Source organism: Ornithodoros turicata, chromosome 1, assembly GCF_037126465.1.
Source record: "Ornithodoros turicata isolate Travis chromosome 1, ASM3712646v1, whole genome shotgun sequence".
NCBI classification, from domain to species: domain Eukaryota; kingdom Metazoa; phylum Arthropoda; class Arachnida; order Ixodida; family Argasidae; genus Ornithodoros; species Ornithodoros turicata.
The window spans coordinates 80,581,906-80,600,709 of record NC_088201.1 but is presented as its reverse complement, the minus strand read 5'-3'; the positions used below and the strand labels follow the sequence as shown (position 1 = coordinate 80,600,709).

At 44.5% G+C, this 18,804-nt stretch overlaps 1 protein-coding gene across 1 annotated transcript; it reads right to left on the bottom strand.

The window, feature by feature from the left end:
- Positions 1 to 387: 387 nt before the first annotated feature.
- On the bottom strand, positions 388 to 16,456 carry LOC135377601 (neprilysin-4-like). The gene is made up of 12 exons (XM_064610139.1): positions 16,415 to 16,456; positions 16,090 to 16,188; positions 14,181 to 14,258; positions 10,544 to 10,656; positions 6,127 to 6,185; positions 5,503 to 5,554; positions 4,743 to 4,810; positions 3,809 to 3,939; positions 2,437 to 2,502; positions 2,237 to 2,341; positions 569 to 645; positions 388 to 487 (listed from the first exon to the last, which is right to left on the bottom strand). Exons 1-12 carry the CDS (start codon positions 16,454 to 16,456, stop codon positions 388 to 390), a joined length of 990 nt encoding a protein of 329 aa, XP_064466209.1.
- Between the last annotated feature and the right edge of the window lie 2,348 nt (positions 16,457 to 18,804).

Genomic DNA, 18,804 nt, shown 5'->3' with positions numbered 1-18,804 from the left:
AGTTCAATGCAACACCAATAGTTTTCATAAAAGAAAATGTGTGAACGACAATGACAGTGTCTTCGGGATAAAAAAAGGGTACGGATGCGACCGGATTTCAAAACACTATTGAAGGCTTCGTTTTCGAGCAAATGCTAGATAATCTCAGCAGCTGCGCCGAAAAAGTGACCACCACTATGGCGGCCAAACGCGTTCGTTGGACGTCATGTGAAAACACCCTTCATTCATTGTACGCCATTAACGTCTAAGCGGGTTCACAGGAATTCAACTTACGCATGCGAGAACTTTCATGGTCATGTGTGCTTTCAAGATGTACCTACTGGAATAACATGTGTCATAAAAGTTACGCCCGGAGAAGTAATGCTGTGAAGTAATGCAACATGTATTTCACCACACTCTACATTTGCGAGTTGCATTCATCGGCTTGCTTGCTGAACAGTTAAATGCCTCCGAGAACTCAGGCATGTTGCTCATGGGTACGATGATCCTGAAACATCAGGAAAAATATGCATTCGAAACTGCACCGGGAAAAGGAACCAATAATCAGGCCGTCAGTTCTCATGCGCACCTGTATTTTGCTGGCGCGTGCACGTCGTACTGAATCAGGTGACGCAACTGTCTTTCCCGAGTGTTCTGGCACCATACCTGCAACAAAAGCTTCTTCTTAAGGTATAACGATGTATAGCGCACGGAAGCAGGAGCCTAACGGGACGACACGGGTTGATATGTGACTCGAAGTACGTGAAAGCTTTCAGAAGTAAAGGGCAGTGATGGCCAGTAGTTAACTACATGTAGTTAAACTACTAGTTAAACTACCTGATTGTCGTTGAAAAGTAGTTATCAACTACTTGCAGAAATGTAGTGGCAACTACTAGTTAAACTACTATTTCGCGTAATATGTATTGCTAATGCTATACTAACTATGTAATGCGACACCATATGCGCGGATACTCTATGATGTAATGCGAATAGCAAATGTCGCATTACATCATAGAGTATCCGTACACACGCCAGCGCATAAAATGAACGGATTACTGAATGGATTACAGTGGTGTTAGCCAAGTCTGGAGATTATTTTTTCAGTATTCCGATTGCTTTCGTTGATCGCCGTATATGCCATAGCGAGCATTAAAATGGGATAGGCGTCGAAAAAGCCAGACAGCGGCCGAACTCGAACCCACTCTTTTTTGTTGCCAGACTACTGCGCTGCAAACTACGTCACGCTGGCACAACTTACGCCGCGACTAGAGAACGACTTCTCTGCATTATGAAGTGTTATTCGACAAGATGAAAAATTAGACTATTTGGCATGGTATCACATACATACCGTTTTCACCGCTTCCGGTTGGGTGCCAAAACGACATCCGGTTTCACAGCAAACACGCTCTGCGCCAACCACAATGCCGATTGATACAGTTATCGCTTCTGATTTGAGGAGAGTGAGATGGTCGTATACGCCTTTTTGTGCCACTTCAAATTGCCACAAAAAGTCGTAGGGCCTCCCGTTTTCAACAAATCAGGAAAGCGAAAGATGCAATTCTCCATGGCGGCTGGTTCTGGTTCGGAGCGTCCTTACTCGCGGAAGGACCGGAAGTCTTTTTGGCAGCGGAAGTTGTGGCGGGAGCTTGTTTATCTTTACCCGAGAATGTCATGTATACGTTCTCGTACACAAGTATTTGTGATGCGCTATACAGTGCCAAATAAATCGATGACATACATACTTTTTGAATAAATAATTCGTTCCCTATCAAGCGAATCGGAGCTTCGACAGTATCGTGCTGGCTATTCGAACTATCGATAGCATAAGGAACATTTATTTATTTAGTTGAATGTGCCTATCGTAGGAAAAGTAGCATAGGTAGCGCAGCTGTCCACTTTACGTCACGCAAGCCAGTCCAATGAAACTAGAAAGATAGCTGCGCAGCTATCTTTCTCTTCTCTCCTTTCTGGTCGCGAGGATCTTAGTTTTATTATGGTAACCGTACCGTTCTCCCACCAATATTCAGTCACAGCTACCATCACTCGTTCTACGTACGACCACGGTTAGTATCAGACAAATACTATAGGTATTTTTCTTAATACCTTCGGAATTGATGCGATACCATACAAAGAGTGTCGACACCTGTAACCACCTAATTTCCCAATCGGCACAGAGAAAAAGTTTAGAACGGACACAACACTATTAGAATTATCACAGTCATCCGCGCATACGTGAACGCTCTGCGGTCTCACATACCATGGCGTTAGCGATGAAAAACATTTGATCGCTGGTGACATTCTCGAGGCCAGGAAGGGCTAAATCTTTGTATGCCTGCTTCTCTTCGAGGAGTGTTCGATATGTCTGCAAGAAAGAAATAGTTCCACAGTTCGCTTCATGTAAAAGGCAGCTCACCATGATCAAAATATGAGATTGTATCAAAACAAGACGAATCTTACATGAAATGCACCAAACAGTCCTCCGTTGTCAGCAATGTTTTCACCTTGTGTGTTAACACCGTTAAGCTGCAATCAAACAAACGACAGAATGAAACAATATATAGTTTCGGAAATGTGCAGCACAGCCCTATTGATATTGGCAATAGGAGGGTCAGGCCGGTGTAAATAACCAAATGACAACAGCCCCATCACGTGACATACAACCATAGTTGATTGAATGCGCATTTTTTATTGTGGTGCACGCGACTTTTAGTGCCTGTTTCACGTTTCTTTATGCCTGTTTTGCATTACTTGAATTTCGGAAGACGCCTAACTTAGTGGGACAACACGGGTGATCTCATGGCCCTTCGTTATACAGAAGTCTCATATTTGACACACTTCCTACACAGGGTTACTTTAGTACACAGCCACGTCGGCTATGCAGTATTGCTGACTGCTAAAAAGCAGACAAAACATGTAACGCTTGCCTGGTGTTGTAGATGAGACAGTTCAGAGATTATTGTGGAGTATGTTACAAACGCTCTGATGCGAGGCTTTCCCTTCGTGCAGTTGCGGTCTTGCATGCAACCCAAAAAGGTCAATCACTTGGAACTGGTGCAGCTATATAGTGGCCGTAGATACTTCATGCTCACTTGAGCAATGCGGGGGAAAGTTTCCAAATAACTGTTCCACTTTTCGCCGACCGAAGCGGTATATCTTTTGTTAGTGGTATTATAAATCATTGGAATCCACATGGTTTGGAATTCCAGCGCAGAGGGGCGTGCGTGCGACGGCAGTGCGACGGCGTTCTGATTCCTATGACGACATGGCCGTTGGCCTTACTGTTGGCGCTATTTCCACGTAGCTTCAACTGTGTGAACGGGGCCAAGACTCTTTGTTGCTCTCTGCTTTGTTTACGTGGGGAACTACGGGGCCCTTAGGGTCCAAGTCAAAATACCAGTAGCGTAGCCAGAAAAATATTTCGGGAGCGCTTCGACGGGGACTTTATATGGTGGAGGAGAATTTCATCCTCGTTTCCTTCTCCCACTGCGCGACTGAAGATACAATTTCGGGGTGTTTGAACCCCCTCCCCCTCTGGCTATGCAACTGCAAAGTACTAATCTGAATTCTAATGGCGTTGCGTAGATTTGCGGAGGCGGAATGTGACGCTCATCTTTAGATTTTCGCCGCATTACCTCGACCAACATGGTAGAGTATCGTCCGTTGCGATGAAACACCCTGACCATCATCATTTCAGTTAAGTAATATGCAGATTCAAAATCAAGCGTTGTTGTCGTTGTTGTTTTGGGCTGAACGCTCCCCTCTTCCGCTACGAACGCCTTCAGGAAACAGTGTAGTGTTTAAGATGTCGAAATCCGCTTTTGTCACTTACCATGAGCGAGGTCTGACTGTCTTTGATACTGCCGTACTGTTTTATAAAGCATTGTGCACCTTCCTTGAATGCCTTTCTGGTTTCAGCTGTCCACCAGTTGTGCAATTTTCCATCAGAATCGAATTGACTGCCTGTAACATAGAGTACAATAGCTATACAGTTGCTTCGCGGCGCTAACGGCGCGGGGTGATCTGTCTGTTAGAACAAGCCATAAACAGGATGCGCGAGATGCGTTTAGGGGAAAGAAAAAAAAAAACTCCCAGAATTCACTGGTCCTGAACCTGTCGCATGCAGCTTTTTTCTGTTCGGATGGTACGCAGGTATTTCGGCACACGAAGTTATTGATGATAACGTCGCGAGACAACTATGATCATGAGCGGCGCCAACTTGGTCGGTGAACTGTATGGTGTGAGCCGAAGGTGACCACCAGATGGCACAGCCACCGAACTTTGCACTGAACGTATCATCGCCATGTGTCGTGTGTCTAGTTGCTGTGTCGCGTTTTTTCTTTTTTCTTGCCTTCTTTTTTTTTTTCTCTCTGTGGCAACTTGCCGCCCGTCTCGGCAGGCAGACCGCCCTCTCTTTCTTACTTCTTTATTGCTTTAGATAAACGATACCCCCCTCCCCCCCTCCTCCTCCCCGAAGCCTCAGCACGTCCCTCGCGGAAGACTGCGTGTCCGAGCAACTTTTGAGCACAAGAAGTAACGGGATATTTGGAAATGATCTGGACTCCTTATTTAAACCGTATACAAGATTTGTCTGTCAGGAGTCAGCTGTGTCGGGGTTTTGTCAGGGTGGCAGAAACGCCTGTGAGCGGTAAGAAAGCAACACGTCTGAGTGGAAGGTGATAATAATGATAATTCGTGTGTTTAACGTTGATAGACAACTATTATCATGAGGGAGCGAAATCACATTTTTTTCAATGCCTACTTACCGGTGTCATCGAAAGCATGCGTGACTTCGTGGCCAATTACCATTCCTATTGCTCCCATGTTCACTGACCTGAAATGGTACAATGTCAACCGTTGACGTTGCGACATTTCGTCGTTTTTTTAAAACACATAACACCGTTGCCGTATGTGGGAGGTGTGCTGTGGCGAGTTCAATGCCGGAAGGAAAGTGGTAAAATTGACGTACACTCCAGTATACCACGAGATATACCACCGTTCAAATAGTGAATGGAACCTGCGTGTTATCGCATTTCACTCGGCAATATTTATTAAAAGAAAAACAAATTGGCGAATGGTTCGTTGATTAAAATCGGCATGTACTGCCGAGTAGGACGTAGGCTACACCGACTTCAACACTGTATGCAATACACCCCGGTCCTAGTGTAACCTAATGTATTATGCAATGTCCAATAAATGTCTACCTAGAGTATTGTGTCTGTCTTTATTATAGTGTAGTATCTAGAGTATTGTATATGTCTGTAGTATAGTGTTGTATCTAGAGTATTGTATCTGTCTGTAGTATCTGCCTGTCTAGATTATTAATAAGCACTCGACAGTTTCGTTTTCATGTTCGCAATGCTGAAAAATTTGTCCCCCATTCGGTAGGACGTCGTCTCATAGTGGCCAAAAAAAAGACAAAGAAGAAAGTTGGTGATGTGACGAAAAAAGTCAATGGGAACTTTCTGAACCTGTTTCTTTACCGTAATTATGGAGGCAACGAAACCATGCACGAAGGTTACTTACAATGGTAATCCATACTCGTAGAAAGGAGGTTGCAGAATCCCAGCCGGGAACGCTATCATGGCAGAAGTAGGGATTGGTGATGCTTATAATCATTCGGTATATCAAACCACTTTAAACGTGAAGGACCTCAACAACAATATACTCAAATACAATACGAAATGGAGTCTCTAAAAGTTATAATAACACCTCGCTGTAATAAACTCTCTTCATGTACAGCAATGATACAGATAAGAAATCTATTGTCCCCGTTGATTCTAGTCAACGTCCACGAGGACTTCTCGTCTCCTTGCAGAAGCTCTGAGCTAACGCTTTGCAAACATAGCGAGTTTTCTTATGATCAGTTAGGTAAATCGAGGTTTTGCAACTATTTCCTTTAAGCCTGAGGTTTTTGTACTTTGTGAAATGTATGACTAAAAAGCCTGGGACACCGCACATGCTATACCGTGAAGACGTCGCTCGAAGTTCTGTAAGATACGTACCCTTCCCGAGTTAACATTGTTCCTCATCTAACACACCTCAGCTGCTCAGCGGTTCACCCAAAACATTGCCAGCAGGAAGAACAGGCTCAATGCAAACAAAGCGAACATGCAGAACACAGCCATGAGGGCACATAAACAGACTTACAGATATCGTTACTCCCAGGTGCATAGAAAGCGTTCACTACGGCAGGTCCTGTGTACCATCTGTGAAATTTTAAAGTCTAAATATATATATCAAAGCCAACAAGGTATGGAGTACCACTAGAGAGATTTGTTTTGTATTATTGAGATTATTGTATTATTTGAGAGTTCTACGAGTACCGTGATTGAAAAGGGCGATATGGCTCTTCGCCATACGCGGACGCAACTCATGATTCGCTTAGAAATATGTTTCTTCCTTGGAATTTAGTTAATTTCAAGATTGAAGATCAAATTGAAAGACGTCTTTTTATTGTTTGGTGATTTCTTATGGGGCAACGACTTTGTCACAAGGACATGACATATATGGCACACTGTCAGAATTTAGAGGGCTTGTGATCACAACGCAGTTTAAATGACACCGCTGTTAAAAACTGCATCGTTCTAAAATCATCTATCGGCCAGCGGCATCGTTCCCGTGTGTAGTTGAGCAGCTATTAACAATGCATTTACCCGCACGAATACCACGGATGGCGTGTAATAAGCATAACACGTGCTGCAAGACATCGTCCGGCTTGAAATCGTCATAACACTGTACTGGGTTATTCCACACCAAATTGCAACGGTCCTGCTCGGCCTCCGTTAGTTCGTTTCTCGAAGATCATCATGGATATCCTGTGCTTTCGGTAGACATTTCCCGAAATCCTACCGAAACACATTGTCCCACTGAAAGTGTCATAGTCTTCCAGAACCGCTCTCGGTCTACTCGGGTTCAAAGTTTACGAGGGAGACGAAAACAGTATTACCAAGGAGGGATCCAAAGGGCGGACACTTCCAGCTGGGAACACGTTTACGGCACTGAATGAGGCTATGACGTCCGAAGGATGTGCGAAAGGCCATTTGTCGAGTTTTTATTCATCGTCCGTCAAAGAGGCCCACGTTCCGGCGCTATTTACACGTGTGCCATTTAAAAAAAAAATACTTTCCGGACAGTCAGGAACGCTGAACGGATTCTGAGCGTAGTCACGACAGCAAATGGCAGCATAAAGCAGAAGGCGTGCTTCGAGGGCGTCCGATGAGTAGATTTTGCTACATCAAATGCGAAATGTGACGCTTCCAATTTTTTCAACGTTGAACGTTTCCTACACTACTTTTGGAAATAAAGCGGTCAACGGAGAACAGGTAAAAGTTATGGAAATCGTGGAACGGAGTTTGAAATTAAATATATACATAAAAAGACATATTTTTTAATAAGTCTTTTTTCGTTCTACATACAGCACTGAGCCGTCCGCACGCTCACAATGGGAGCGCGTCGGCGGGCTTGACGGACACTGAGCTATTGTTTGACGGCCGCAATACAACCGTACTCTGGGCTGTCGAAAAACTAGCAGGGCCGTAATTTCTACCTTAGTCCGCGTCGCTATTGTGCAGACATGTCGCTATAATCTTATCCCAACTAAGCACACTGCTACCACTGCGGAGCGACGGGAAGTTTACCTTGACGATAAGACAGTGGAAAAAGAAGTCCTTCATCTTATAATTCTGAATGATGGTAATATAAGTATACACAGATGCCTGATGCGGCGTTTTTCGAGCGGCAGAACGCCTATCTCCCTTCACTGCAAGCGACGCTCTCGAGAAACGCCCAAAGCTAACTGCATGCAGCGGTTCCACAACAGCGGATGGACGGAGTCCCAAGTGAGCGTTCCTGTACTCTCTCAAGGAAAGTAACTCCGCATGACTTAATAAACACTTTCACTAGAAGTAAAAAGTCTCAAACACGGATGCGTTTGAGCGATAACAGCTACTGCAGAACAATACTGCAGGAGTGTGTACGCACGGAGCAATTTGTTGGTAATGTCGTACCGCTGGAACTTCGCACCCAAACACACGAAGCCAACTCAGCAATCCCAGTTGACATCGTCATCAATCTGTCGAGCACTTCCCTTTTGTGTTTTGCATGCTAAATTGTGGACGTTCACACAAATATTACGGTACTCTTTCTTCAATCGGCGTTTTCAAGATTTTTTTTTTCAAAGGGGTGTCAAAGTGCATCAAGCGGGGCAGGGGGGGGGGGGGCAAGCGTTCAACTGCCCCCTACCACCTCTTTTTCTGGAGGTGGACGTTGCGGACTGTGCGTGTGTTCAGAGGTTCCTATGATGACGTCAGAGAATAATCATTGCGACATATGACTAAACAGCGCACTATTTTCACAGGCGACCTTGGAGCTCTAGGGTGCACGGCCGCCTTGACCCCCTCTTGGTACGCCCATGCTTTATTCATAGATAGTCACGATTTTTCTCGGATGTCATAACATTATAAACCTCTGAACACCCGCACAGTCCGGAACGTCCGTCTCCAGGAAAAGAGCTGAGGGTATTGTACGCTTTGGCCCCATTCACGAAGCACTTTGCCCCTCCCCCATGGAAAAAAATCCTGGGAGTGCGGATGATCCGTACACATTACTAACCACGAGAACGGGCAAAAAACAAATACGCAGATACAGTTCTTGACAGTTGTTGACCCACGCGCACCTTTATTGCTCGGCGGCGGCGGCGGTCCGCATAAAAGTGCTCGCGGCGGCACACACCACTACCAATTCAGCGAGTCGCCATCTATAGGCTCTCCCGAGAATTGGTGCGACCAGATGAACCTACTCTGAGGCTAGTCCCTGACTGGCCACGTGTGCGCGCTACTTTGGCTAATTGCCGTCGAGATCTGCACGCCTCGGTCTTCAAGGACTGCATCCAGTCTGCATTGTTCTACGCCGCTGTGGCTTGCCGCTCGACAAGCGCAACTGTCCATCGCTCAGACAACTTCTCATGCGGCTGGGCATGAGGGGTTGCTACTGGAGAAACAGCTCCTCGAAGCCCACCCTTCCCTGACCGGACACCAACCTTGCTGTCTTGCGTGCAAGGCCAGTGCCGACAGCATCAGTGGGGTCGAACAGAATCATTCAGTAATTTGAGCTGGAATGACGCTACTTCTAAAATCACACGCAAGGTCTCGCATGGGCGACGCACCGATGCAGTTAACATTCATAGTAATTTTGGCTGTTAGCTAACACTGATCGTGCGGGGTGTTCCCCCCTCACAACTGTTCTCACGACAGGAGGCCACGACAGGAGGGTAAATATGCACTAAAAACTGTTGTAATATGCATGCAACTATGCACTAAGAATCTTCAAAGTATGCAGTAATACCCCTCAATATATGCAATGAATATATGCAATTTTTAATTGTTTGTGGTATGGAAGTAATGCATGAAATGCATATTTGACCAAATTTGTGCATTTTATTAGCGGTCATGGGATAAAATAAACCTGCCGTCGCTCAGGAGCACATTTCAAGGAAGATCTGCGCCACATATGTGAATCATGCAGGTGAAAGCTTCGCTTTCGGCACTTCACCAAGGTGCAGACTAAAATGCGAACGCCGCCTGTCTTCGGAACGGTAAAAACGGTAGAATGGAAGGAAAGTGGCGAAGGCGAAGTACGGCCTATCGGTCATGCACGCACATCGAACGCACTCCGACGCAAAACGAAGGCCAAGCCTTGAACGCCGCTGTAAGAAAAGATGTCGAACATTTGTGGACAGTATTTCGCGCAGTGGAGCCGCCAGTGTGGGTGCAGAACATCGCGTCCGACTGAAACATGGGAAATATTCCATTGTGATCGGAATTTTCGCGAAAGATGACACAAAGCCACCACTTACAGAGCCCAGCACTACCTTCGAATAAGAAGAAGAAAGCTCTCCCATGTGAGCCAAGATACGGCAAAATATGCATTTTTTATGCATTTTCATGCGAAATACGTCATAACGTGCAAAACATGCATTTATGCGCACCATAGGACCCTTCTAATCGGCCCAAAACCAAGACAAAAGGCGTGTTTTGATCGTTGAGATAGGAAACAATATCGAGAGAAGAAAGCATGGATTTTCATGAAAATCCGCGCTCTAGCAAAGACTGTGATTATAACGGACACAGCCAGGAACAATAACGAAGAAGAAGGTGAAATAGAATCTTGTGAAACGTGAAGGTATTCGAGTGTTGCTGAAGAGCGTGTTCGGTTTTTTTATGCGTATCAATCATTAAACTTTCAACAAAGAGAGGATGATCTGAAGGAAAACAAGAGGGCGCAACAAGTTCTTTCACCCTCTTATTTCTACAGATTTATATCTTTTTTACAGATACAATAACACAGGTGCAACATGGGAGTACTGACTGAGACAGATTTTCCAAAACACAATTTCAGTGTCTTCAATGATACTGTTCGGAGCTCTTCCCTCTGGACTTCCTCCGCACGCATGTGCGAGGAAAGAGAAAGAAGAACTCTCCAGGTGCTGACTGACTGATTTTCGATTCTTTGAATGCTCTCTTTAGGAAAAATGTTCGAAAATACAATACAATACTGACATACTCACTCGACGGATTTGTTGTAGTAGGTCTCTAGTTGTTCCAGCGCTTGCATCGCGTTGTTCCCCAAGAGGTTGGCGATGATTTTCACGTACGGAGTATTCTGGGAGAATTTCTTCACCTGTGTGCATTCATGTTAGCAGAATTAGTAGGTACATAGCGCCATTCAATATCATTCACACTCAGAAGTGCAATTCTAAAACTATCCGTGACGCATAACAAGGCCAAAACAGTTGCGTGTTGAAGGTTGGAAAGTAAAACTGCATCCTCCATTATGTGAAAGCCTGAGTCTGGGCAGACAGAGGCGCGACACGAACACACGACTCAAATGTGTTCGTGTCGCCCCTCTGTGTGCCCAGCCTCAGGTTTTTACATAATGGAGTTCTTCCACCAGCTAGCCTGCATATACGCCATCTTGTCAAATGCATCCTCCAACTCCGGACTAAATTTCGTGTCTTTAGAATGTTAGCAAATTTATGTCCATGCAATCGCTTACATTGTATCTGCCCAAAATATCTGTTCTCTGTGTGACGCACAAGTATCATAAAAATAATTTCTACTCTTGAGAAGAATGACGTCACAATCTGGGCCAATTGTCACCAGACTGGCAACATTGGTCCTTCAAAGTCGTGCCGGTCATGTCTTCAGCACAGCTACTAGGAGTCTTTCAACGTAGGGTGGAGGCAAAGACCAGGGAGGTGCCTGTCAGTGTAGCCACTAATGCGACTGTGGTGCTAAAGTTAGCTACGTTTAACTGTGCTTAGCGACCTTTTTTTTTTTTTCGTACAGGGGGGTTTAGCGACTTTCCGCAGCTTATGCGGGGCGCGACAACGACGAGCAGGATCTCTGGACTATGTCTAGTTCCTGCTACCTTGAAGGATCCTTCGATTCAGGGTGAAAGCACATAGACGAAAGGAAACGAATGAAATTTGACACATTTTGTAGATGTAAGACTTTTTGAAGTATCGCTATAGAACTGCTCACAGTAGCACAACGTGCTTTCAATACTGGCTGGACTAACGTTCCACTGTTCTCAACAGGTTGCTGGTATTCTGTTTTCTTTCATATCCTGGCTCTTGTAAATTTACGTCATTCTACTGTACCCTACCTCAATGCAGTCAAAACAACACTAGAATAAGAGATCAAAGTTACGAGAGTCCTGCGCTTACCCTAAGTAGCTCTTATCTACTAGACGAACTCAATCAACGGATCAGCTATCGGTAAGATATTACTCGTGTAGCTATACACTCTCAGAAAAAAAGGGAGTCAAACGATGCTCGGACACCCTCGCGAACAGAGAGGGCGTTGCAGCGACAACCTTCCTCTGCACTATTTAATGCGAGGTGTTGCGTGCACTCCCTTCATAGAGGATGTTAGCCTCACTCCCCAATGTTTATGACGAGGTTCTTCCAGGCTATGCAACAGTGCGGCCTCGTACTTTTATTCATTTGTTAAGCTTATTGAGACACACCTGCAAATAGCGGAAAAAGAGATGAACAAGCCTGTGTCTGACATGGCCAAAGTAGTTGTATCCCTGCGAAGGACATTTACTTTTCGCAAGTCCTGGCTGTACCAAGAAAAGCACGTTGGTGACAGATACCCTTGGAAAGTACCAAACATTACGTACTGAGGAACAGGTACTGCAACTTTACAAGCAAGCTGGTGCCTACATCTTGTTCTTGCGCTCATAAAGATGCCTGCTTCTACAATGCACTCGGATCGGTCGTTTCATTCAAGGGAAATATCCGTAGAAATACTCTCTGATGACAAGGGAAGCGGCAGCTCAAGTAGGAAACGCAATGTCCGATAGAAAGGGATATCTGTTCTGTAACGCTAAGTGCCTTGAAGTTACTGCATATGCGTACATATCTATACTACTTGCAGGGTCGGCTACCGGAAACGGAAACGAGAAATGGTAATTACCGAAAGTCAACAGAAAACGAAAACGGAAACAGAATTGTATTAGTTTCCACCACCAGAAACCGAAACGAAAACGAAATTCAAAAGTGGTAACGTGAACGGAAACCAAATTCGCAGGACGTTTCCCTCAGTGTTTTCGCGTTAATATGAAAACTATATATGTCCACACTATTCTTCCAGTCATCATTCATTCATTGGTTTATTTTCGGGACTTTCTTTCGTGTTGAGCCCACTGCGCAGCAAGATGGACACGAAAGTTTTGGATAACGTGTTATTTTTGCGCACGAGCGGAGACTTTTGAAACTTAAAGGCATATATTTCCCCAACCTAGAGAGGCATCTACTTGTGGTGTATAAGATTCGTGACGAACTTTGCATTAAAGTGTTTAGTGTTTCTGTTTGGTGTGGCTGTCCTTTTGCATCCATTATATAACTAGAACATCTGACATGAAAAAGCCAAAACCAGACAGCACGAGTTCCGGATGAGAGACAGACACCCGTATCGAAATTACCTCGGAAACGGAAACGGAAACGAAATTCTTCAAAGGAAACGGAAACAGAAACCGCTACCGAAAATCGTCCAGAAACGGAAACAAAAAGCCGAGTTTTTCAGTTACCGGAAACGGAACCCGAAACAATAATATTTTCGGTAACCAACCCTGACTACGAGTTGATGAGGCGTATGTCCGTCGCCGTTACGAAAGTGTTTCGCTCCCTTGTACTCTAGGAGCGGGTTGTAAAGTATAGTATAGTGCAATTTCGATGAAGGCTTCTGAGGGATGTTCCGCTTGGGTAGTTATATGAGACAACTTGGATTCTTGAGGGATACGAAGGCGGAGAGGCACTGCACCTGTTGTTCGTGTTTTGGGGCGAGGGCAGTACTGTTTTTGTAACGCGGTGCAACGCAGATCAGTATCTGCACAAAAACAAAACAAAACAAAAACAAAAGACGTCCACTAAAGTAACATCACATAATGACAGAGTAGTAAACAAGAGTGCTGAGTGTTCTCTGCAATGTGCATGGTAAGGCAGCCAAGGGAACACCTGCAGGAAGGGTGTCAGGGGAACACCCTCAGGGAGGGGAGTCGAGGGGAGACGTTTAGCAAGGGAGTCAGGAGAACACCCTTACAAGGTGTTGCCTAAACACCGCAAAGCCAGTAATATGTGTGCCGAGCGTCAACACCCCCAAGGGACTTTTCCATACTCCCTTTTTTTTTTTCTGAGAGTGCATGATATGAAATTTTCCATTTCGTAATTAGTGTGCAAAGTAAGTTATTTTACCCACCATCAGAATTACCTCACCCTTTGTCGCACGAGAGCTACCGCCTATGGAGTTAATAAATAGATATCCCAGTCATTAGTTGCGCCTAGGCGACGATAATTTTCGCGCAACTACCATCTCTATTAGATTTAACAACTTCTAGCGACCTTTTCACTCGAATTCGGCTAGTACAGATCACGAAAAATTGGCATCACTGGTGCAGGCTCTGTTGCTACGAGAGAGACTCCACAGCACATCAGCACATGACGTCGTCATCTACTCTTAGAGAATCTGAAACTACGAACTTTTGGGGGTCTTTTGAAAAAATCGTGGAAGTGTGCAATATTTATTGACGGCATGTTAATTTTGTGCGCTGAATTTTTTAGCGAGATTGATTGATAACACGAAATAAAACGAATATTATTTTAGTCCGAAGTGGCATTTTAATGCAGAGCTTGTTCTTACGTATTTGTACTTTCCTTCCAGGTAGGAGTCATTCATCAGCCTGTCAGCGTATCCTATTTTACTTCCCAGACCATCGATCTGCATAACAAAGGAGAAAAATAGGACCGACAACAACAAGTTCCGTGGCGCACATAGGTGCTACGCATTTGTGCAAAAGCACTGCCTCGAGCTATTCGTTAGTGTTCTCGTTGTAATCTGCGCCTTTACAGCATGTAGTCGGTCGAAGGTGTTGCATGTTCCCGGGCCAGACGATCCACACGAAATTCGCACTCACAATGCTCTTCATTTCCGGCTAATGACGGAGAGGCTGCTGCACGAAAATTAGCCGTAAATGTCTTGTTTCTCTGACTCACATCATTGAAGAAGAAGTAGAGTTACTGAAGTCAGTTAGGTATTGCTTGCGACACACTTGTCTGAAAACTCCATTCAAAGGTACAACAGCCCGTATCGGTTGGGCCGCCCCTGAAAGAGCTGCGTACCATTACTGTGTTTGAAGGTAGGCAGTATGCAGTACGAGTCCATGAGTTTAGAGAAACAACCTTGCAGTTCTTAGAGACTTCAGACAGGATAAACAGCGAGCTGTCGATTTCAGACAAGCATTGCGGAAACGGTACTTGTGGAAGCGACCTCCCCCACACACGCTTTTATCGTTTACTTTTTGTTGATATCGTTGTTTCGATGGTATCTGTCTTGTTCGTTTCGTAATACATTTTCTCTTCATGAAAGTATAACCTAGACTATGGTGCATATTTCACTTTGTATTTGTTTTGAAATTATTTACGTTTCGAAACTGTGTACGCGTAATTTTTTTTCGCAGAAATGCTTGTTTTGTTAATTGTACTAGTTGTGGCGAACCCGAAACTAGCTTTAGGTTATGGGACCGCAGTGTTTTGCACTATTGGTAATGTAATCAGCAGAAAGGAATAAAGCATGTCCATTTACTTTGGGACCGCCATACTTGCGAACTGACGCACCAATCAACCTAACCTAGCGGACTACATTCTAGGTACGCATGGTCACAGTATGTCCTTGTATGCGCATATCACAGTATACCTTCCGTTTCCGTTACTTATCGCCCTCGGATATTGCTTTCGTTTTGTTTTCTGGTAACTTGAACGAAAATATTTTCTGTTCTGTTTCCATTTTTCTTTCGCGTAGAATTATGGTAGTGTTGCTGAAGATATAACTTTCCTTTCGCATATCCCGTTTTGCGTTTATGCCGAATCTTGTTCTAGGTCGTTAATCAATCATGCGTTCATTAACTGATTGTAGTTTCCTTCATTTGGCGTGATATCCTCAAGCTAAATATCCTGAAAAAAGACGTCTTCAGGGCGTCTTTTCAATAGTTTACGAATTTTTTTATAATACAAATATCAGAGCTACCTCGATGGAGTTTTCGCAGATGAGTTATGCGATAAGGCAGACATCCTGTTGGAAAGCATATATAACTACAGGGCGATTAATTACTTATTTATTTGTTAACTTATTAAATGTTTCAGGGAAAATGCGAGATATCCGAATTGGAGCGGGCTATTATTTAAATACGCCCTTTTTTAAATAACCTGACACGAGCACATACTTTCAAGTATAAAGCGCTAAAGTTTGCTATGCGAACGAGCGGACACTGAAACGACGCAATTCCCGAGCGCAAAAGGAATGATGGGCCTCGGAAGGTCACGTGGTTTGGAGCGATGGCGCAAACTGGAGTAAACGCTGTTGTATCGGTGAACCTGCCTGCAAAAACGGCATGGATCCTGTTCTCACAGGGTTTTTAACAATAGATCTAAAAAACACACCCAGTATAACCGCACGTATTACGCGTTAAGATGGCGTCACCATTTGCATGTACCTGGGAATATGTAAGTTGCATGCACATTGTCTCGATCGAACACATCCCTTACTCCCTTACCTTCTTTAAAGCCTCCGTTTTTGTTGTCTGATCAATCCAAGCCTTGCTTTCAATGAGACTCCGGAATGTCCGCCTTAATTCCTCAACCAGCGTTTCCATCTGAAAGCCATAGATATGAACGCCTATATGCACGCATTTTTCAAGGCGTTAATTTACCACTCAATAATAATAATAATAATAATAATAATGATGATGATGATGATGACGACGACGACGACGACGACAACGACAACGACAACAACAACAACAATAATAATAATAATAATAATAATAATAATAATAATAATAATGGAGGGCTTACGTCGCGAGACAATCTACCACTCACACTGCAATCGATGTACAAATGGTACAAGTCGTTCTTGTTCATTTTAAGAGCCACCAGATGTGGTAGTGCCTTGTTAATGAATGATCAACTCAGCAGCAGTTGTATTCGAACCCTCACTCACTGACGGTCAGATATGTCACCGTTACACCACCCTATAGGCGCTTTCTCATGAATGCATATCAAGCCTCGAGCAGATACGCAATGTCATAAACTCACATCTACTCAACCTTCCTTACATTCTTGTAGTGCTGAAATTCACTAGTAGATCTGCAGCGAGGTCCTGAATCCTCTACAAAGCAACAAAATCCTGCACGTAGGGACAGAATCCGAATTCGCCAGCGAAAAAGAATCCCACAATAGCCAACAGTACGCACACATTCGGGGAATACAGCGTGTCGTCCCAACCCCCGCTGTTGCTCAGTTCCGGCGGCACTGCTTACGATTGGGACTAATCTTCCTATATAGGTGTTGTATTCTCGAGACTGAGGCAGCACAAGTCACACCGGCTCAAAACCACCAAAACGTTTACTGCAACACCACAGACAGCAATATATGAGTACCTGCTCGAAGAAAGGAAGCAACACGCTGAGGGGGTTACGTAGTAGGGGATGGATGTTAACAGAAGGAATGCTGACACACTTTGGAATGCTCATTATCACTGCAGTTTCTAGAACCACGCCTGTAAATGCGTCAGGCATTTGATAAATACATCTCGTTTGTTCATAAACCTGGTTGCAGTTTTGACACCGCAATATGTATTTTGCCAACCCTGGGTTGGGTAGCAAGTTTTTTACGGCAGTCTCGTGCTCATGCCGACGATCGAGAATGCACCGTCCCGTCTGTCCTATATAAGCCGCACCGCAAAATAGAGGAATGTAACAAGCTATATTGGTTTTGCAGGGGACGTATTGTCGTGAATGTTTCCTATGGCACTGACAAGGGCTGTGGTTTCCCGGAAATGGTGTTAACGGCCTTAAGCATTTTTGACGTCATAACATACATCAAAACTTGCGGCCATCTTTCCGGAGCTGTTTGGAGGGCAATGAAAGAATAGCAGTACGATAATTCGCTTGAAACTGCCATGAGTTGGCGTTGTCCGCTCTGTTGTCAAGAAATATTTTCAAAAAATATCCAATTGGAAGCTGTTGCATACCCACCTTCTCGCATGCAGCCCGTTTACTTGGCTTAATAGTGCGCACGCAACCAGCTGATGACAAGACTAAGCTAATTGCCCTGTACTTATTGCCTGATAATGGAAGCTGCTTAGGCTTAGGATTTCTTCTTCGATTGTCACCCTCCATGTGTGACGTCAGATCTGAAAACCGAAGATGTCCACCCTGGTGTCTGGTGTTGCCTCCTCAACTGCCTTAAGAGCTGCTACAGGGAATCTTTTTTTTCTTCTTTTTAATGGGGGAGGTGGGGACAATGACAGTAATGGTACCCAGATATTGCATGACTACATTAGTGATTGGTTTGTCTAAGCCAATTTTATAAGCCCCATTCACTATGTTTCACTGAGAATCGGTGCGACCGTGGAGCCAATGCAGTCACTTTTTGCCTAGGTGCAGTGTCGTTGTCAGAGGGCGGTTTCGGGGGTTCGAACCCACTGTAATCGTACCTTTCGTTGTGCCTTTCGTACCTTTCGAAGAAGGAAACGAGGGCGAAATCCTCCTCCCCATGTAAAGTTCTTATAGAACAATTCCCGAAATATTTTCTGGCTACGCTACTGCCTGTGTGTATCTTTGATCCTCAAGAGAGAGCACAGTTGGGTCCAAATATGTATAGAGAGGAAGTATGGGTACTGAACAGATATACCTGCGGGAGACTGGAGCCTTATCGGGTATTTCTCAAGAATATATCTGACCCTGAACGATAATATCACCCTATGTGATGAAAAAACAAAGAAAAAACAGATCATTTATGTCGATAGAGATAACCACCTGGTGGCTTTTATGGATGAATAGGTCAAGAAACGTAAAGAGGTCAGCAACTGTTCGGAATTACGTAAGACCAAGGTTACAGCAATGTCGACCTGTCTCAACTAAGTTGCTAAGGAGGAGGACACCGAGCTTGCCAAGTTCCATTTTCATTCCCTACCACACGTAAGGGCACCCACCTTGTTGTCGTTTACTACGAACTTGATGGCGAAGGTATTCGGTTTTGTCTTGGCTACCCGATTGCGGATGCTGGAGTTTTGCAATGTCAATAGATATTACCTTTCTCTTGAATTCTACCAAAATGTACTTCAAAACGTTATGAACGTTATGAAACCACACTTGGAAACGTTTCGTGACTGATTCCAAAGGCGTCATTGGTTTCCAGAGGTGGGCGTTTGTCCTCACTAGCCTCGCCCTCACCTCAATTTTCTGGGAGAAAATTTTTCCTCACCT

Coding starts and splice junctions, on each gene's coding strand:
- LOC135377601 (XM_064610139.1), bottom strand. CDS start 16,456: ATGAACAAGAACGACTTGTACCATTTGTACATCGATTGCAGT. Junction 16,189..16,414: donor ATTTGTACATCGATTGCAGT/GTGAGTGGTAGA, acceptor TATGGCTTTCAG/ATGGAAACGCTGGTTGAGGA. Junction 2,342..2,436: donor GACTGTTTGGTGCATTTCAT/GTAAGATTCGTC, acceptor TCTTTCTTGCAG/ACATATCGAACACTCCTCGA.